Here is a 3,838-nt window from a genome sequence, read left to right as displayed (position 1 = left end):
ACAGCACGTTACAATGAAACTCCGTGATACTGACAATACATTCTTCTTTCGGTTTCCACTTTTAGCTTATAAAATTTGCAATCAAATGTCACGCATGTGCAAATGATAAACTTTGAACATCCCTCGCCTTGTCCCTGAAAAAAATGAAGAGAGCTGATTCACGAAACAATAATTATATATAGAACCGAGCTATCTTTTTGTTGTTGTTGCTTGAATGAACATATACAACCACTTTGAAAAAATACAGGCAAATAAATAGTTCAAAATGTAATTATGTACATGTAAACCATATAGCAAGTCAGGCCATATACAACAGTTGGCACATTTAGCATATATTACAAATTGTACATTCTTAGTAGCCTCATTCACATCCCTGCTGCAAACCACACATTTTTGCATCTATTTCTACCTATTTTCACCAACATTGCAACGTTTCGGTGTCATTCTGAATAGGCATAAATTCATAAGTAGTAAAATGTCTTGAAGATATTAACAACTTTTTTGCAGATCAACATTCCTTGATGGTAGCCATGCAGTCGTGTGAATACGCAATGTCATCAACTAAATCCAACCAACCAAGTCTCAAATTTAACAGAAAATGTCATTTGTATTTGCATTTGAATTCACGTTAAAATTGATTCGTTAGTACTACAATTGAGCATGAACGGTAGGTTATGACTCACTAAACTGCAGTAAACTAGAACTAGGATTTTGGGAACTTTTTACATTCATTAAGTATACATTTCTATAGGATTACTAGGTAGTTTAGTTCAATTTATTGCCATTCATTCTTGGTTTTGTCATCCAATTGAGGAGATATCAAATTTCAGCATCACTTTCTGTATTTAAACATAACTGCAAACTTGTACTTCTCAAAAACAGTAGGCCTTGATCCTTATACGTAGATAGAAACAGTAGGCTTATTCCAAAACTGGCCTCTTTACAAGTGACGTTTGACCCAAATTAAAGCCTCCACAGTAACACGAACTATAATCTAGGCTAGAGCGTCCATTATTACCAGTCCATTATCTTTAAACACCTACGCTTATGACGTTAACTGTCCACATATGCAAATACCCCACGCGTTTTCACCCAAACGTCGTGATTTCTTTAACGCCACATGAAAACAATTGGGACACGACCCAGGTTTAGATTTTAGACCGTATTTTTAGAGGCTCTCTTTTAGCTCTACTTACAAGGCTTAGGCTTAGGACAGTGGAATGGGCCAGCTCTGAGCCACGCTTCACCGCTGCGTGGAAAAGTGACTCTTTATAGCGCGCGGGGACTGCACAGGTCAGCACCGCGGACAGCTCCTCCCTCTCCTCTGTACACAGTCTGTTCTGATTACCCCTAACGAGGCTATAGTAGAAGTAGGCTAATCTTGAATAAAATTGGGATTTCTGTAGAAAGAAGCTGCATTTGTAAGGTTGGATCCCTGCGCCATTTCGATACAGTAGCATGCGTAATGTGCGTATGTCCGTATAAGCATCAATATGTTCGATTTCTAGCCCCCACACGCCCTTCACCACTCAAAAAACCACTTGTGCGATTTTAAAACATCTTATAGGCTTATGATAAACGATGAGAAACGCAGTCTGTGTCCGTTTCACTCAGCGATCCAAGCTGGCCTCGTTCGTTTCACGTTGGTTTTTCAGCTCTTGGAAAACCTCGGTGAAAAAATGCGGGTCCGCGTTGAGCTGCAGCATTTTGGCACTCATCCTGTTGATTATGCGCAGCGACGTCTCCCAGAAAACGTCCTTGTTGGCCTCGCTCATGAACGGCTTGAGGGGGTAGGAGATCTCGTTGCCCATGTAGGAGTACGCAAGGTAGAGGCAAGTCTGAAACGTGCCCTGTAGGACCACCGGGCTGTCCACGCTGTCCTCAATGGTATCTTCGCACAGTAGATACACGAAGACTACGTTAGCTGGCGTAATAAAGCCCTGATCTTGCCAGCCTTGAAGTAACAGTGTCCGGTCTATGTTCCGAAACCACATGATCACCTCCCCTGTGTTCAACTCCTTCAGTTTATAACATCTGCGACATATGAAGTCCGCTAAGCATCGTAGAAGCTCCCCGGTGGACGCCTGGATAACAATGCGTCTTGGTGACAGCAAAGACAAAGTACTGGGTTGCTTCTGTACGCAGCCAAGTCTTCCATTTTGCTCACTGTTTACGGGGACGGTGGGTACTGGCACGGGGATAGGGGCTTTTGGTTTCTTTTCTTCAGTTTGGTGTGTTTTTCTAGCATTTTCGCTGTTGAGATGCGCCACCTGGTTGGATGGCACGATGGGGTTCGGCGTCACTTTCTTGGCGCTCTTCTTCGCCGGGTTGGCCACGAGCTTTTTCCACGATAAAGAAACGAACATAGAGTGCTTCTTTAGGCTCTTGTCGTTTTTGTGAGCGTCCCCTGATTCCACGTCTATGATCGATGCCTTCTTGGAGGCCGGGGATATGGACAAAACGGTGCCCATGTTGGCGCAGTTAGGTCCGCGTGTGGAGGCTGCTGGTGCCCGCTGGTAACCGACTGATAAGAGTGAGAGGCGTTGGAGGAAGCTGGTCACGATGTAGGCTCCATTGATTGCACGCTATGCTCCGCGCCTTGACAGCTAGAATCAGATCAGCGAAGTTAGAATGGCCCAAATAGCAGAAGCTCCACGGACAACAACGAAAAGAGACGATGCGACAAAATCCGGTGATCACAGGTCTAAACGCAGATTAGTGGTGCTGCGTAAGCCTTCAGTTTAAACAAACCAGCAAGTGCAGTGAGTTACTGGCGGCGTGGGCAGCCAATCAGAGGCCTAATCAATGAGCCAATCAGCGGAGGCGGTGTTTTTAGCGCCGCTGCCAATCATAGCCTAAGCAACCCACTCAGGTATAGTGGTACTATTTCTGTCCCTGTTGTCCTCCATAGACATGTCCGCGCTTTGACCACACATGCCTCATTTTCTGACCTAGAGATGCCGGTCCCTTGCTGGATTTATGCAGGCTAATGTGCCAAATGCCCCGTAACGTTAAAGGTTCTATATATATTTTATGCACTGCATTTTGTGCGATTTGATTATTGTAAGCGTTAAACTATGTTAGTGTTATTACCGCTTAAAAACATACCTGGAGTTGTATTTTTGTTCAATTCACACATGTTTGAGTAATACTTTATTATTATCTCTAAAGCTATTCCACCTTGTGATGTCATGAAGCGGTAGTCTTCAAGTTAAACAGCTACTTTTTACCTTTTGTTAAGAGGAGGCTGACAGTTCCAAAGCTGAAATTATCTAAATTATTCTAGTGAAGGTGCATGAAGTTTAAAACACAGTGCAGCACTTCATGTAATATCACATGACATCACAAGGTGGAACAGATTTTCAGAGAAGAACTCAGCCTAAATATGCAGGGTTTGTGTAGTAAAACATAACATAGATGAGAAAATAGTGCAGTATGGCAATATGTACCCTTGGCAGATTTTAGTTAAAAGTAGTTTATATAGGATATAACTTTATTATATTACTTTGCAATTAATACATGATTTGTTAATACTACTAAGCATCAGTGACAAAGGCAATATCCTGCCACACACTGTACACATAGGTAACCTATAACAAAGAAGCCTATAACAATAGCCTCACAAATAAGAGACAATATGTGAAACATGATAGCCAAACTCACTGGTCATTACCATTTGGATAGGAACCAGACCCTGTTGTCTTTATTTGGTGCACATACTTACAAGTAATAAGTTGTATAGATCTAACTTCACCTGATACCAAACTACAGTAATTGAAAGACTTAAGCCATAACGTATCAACTCCATTTTCGCTTTTATAGCATTTTTCATGACACT

The 3,838-nt window shown here is 42.2% G+C and overlaps 1 protein-coding gene across 1 annotated transcript; it reads right to left on the bottom strand.

The window, feature by feature from the left end:
* Nucleotides 1-1,610: 1,610 nt before the first annotated feature.
* On the bottom strand, nt 1,611-2,471 carry cdk5r2b (cyclin-dependent kinase 5, regulatory subunit 2b (p39)). Its single transcript, XM_020920417.1, has one exon. The coding sequence runs from the start codon at nt 2,469-2,471 to the stop codon at nt 1,611-1,613; it is 861 nt and encodes a 286-aa protein (XP_020776076.1).
* Between the last annotated feature and the right edge of the window lie 1,367 nt (nt 2,472-3,838).

This window comes from Boleophthalmus pectinirostris, unplaced genomic scaffold, assembly GCF_026225935.1.
Source record: "Boleophthalmus pectinirostris isolate CB_2022bp ecotype Guang Dong unplaced genomic scaffold, ASM2622593v1 HiC_scaffold_1, whole genome shotgun sequence".
NCBI lineage: Eukaryota > Metazoa > Chordata > Actinopteri > Gobiiformes > Gobiidae > Boleophthalmus > Boleophthalmus pectinirostris.
The sequence above is the reverse complement of the archived record's forward strand: the minus strand, read 5'-3'. Positions and strand labels throughout refer to the sequence as shown.

Excerpts from the sequence above, each read along its gene's own strand:
- cdk5r2b (XM_020920417.1), bottom strand. The coding sequence starts at position 2,471 with ATGGGCACCGTTTTGTCCATATCCCCGGCCTCCAAGAAGGCATCGATC.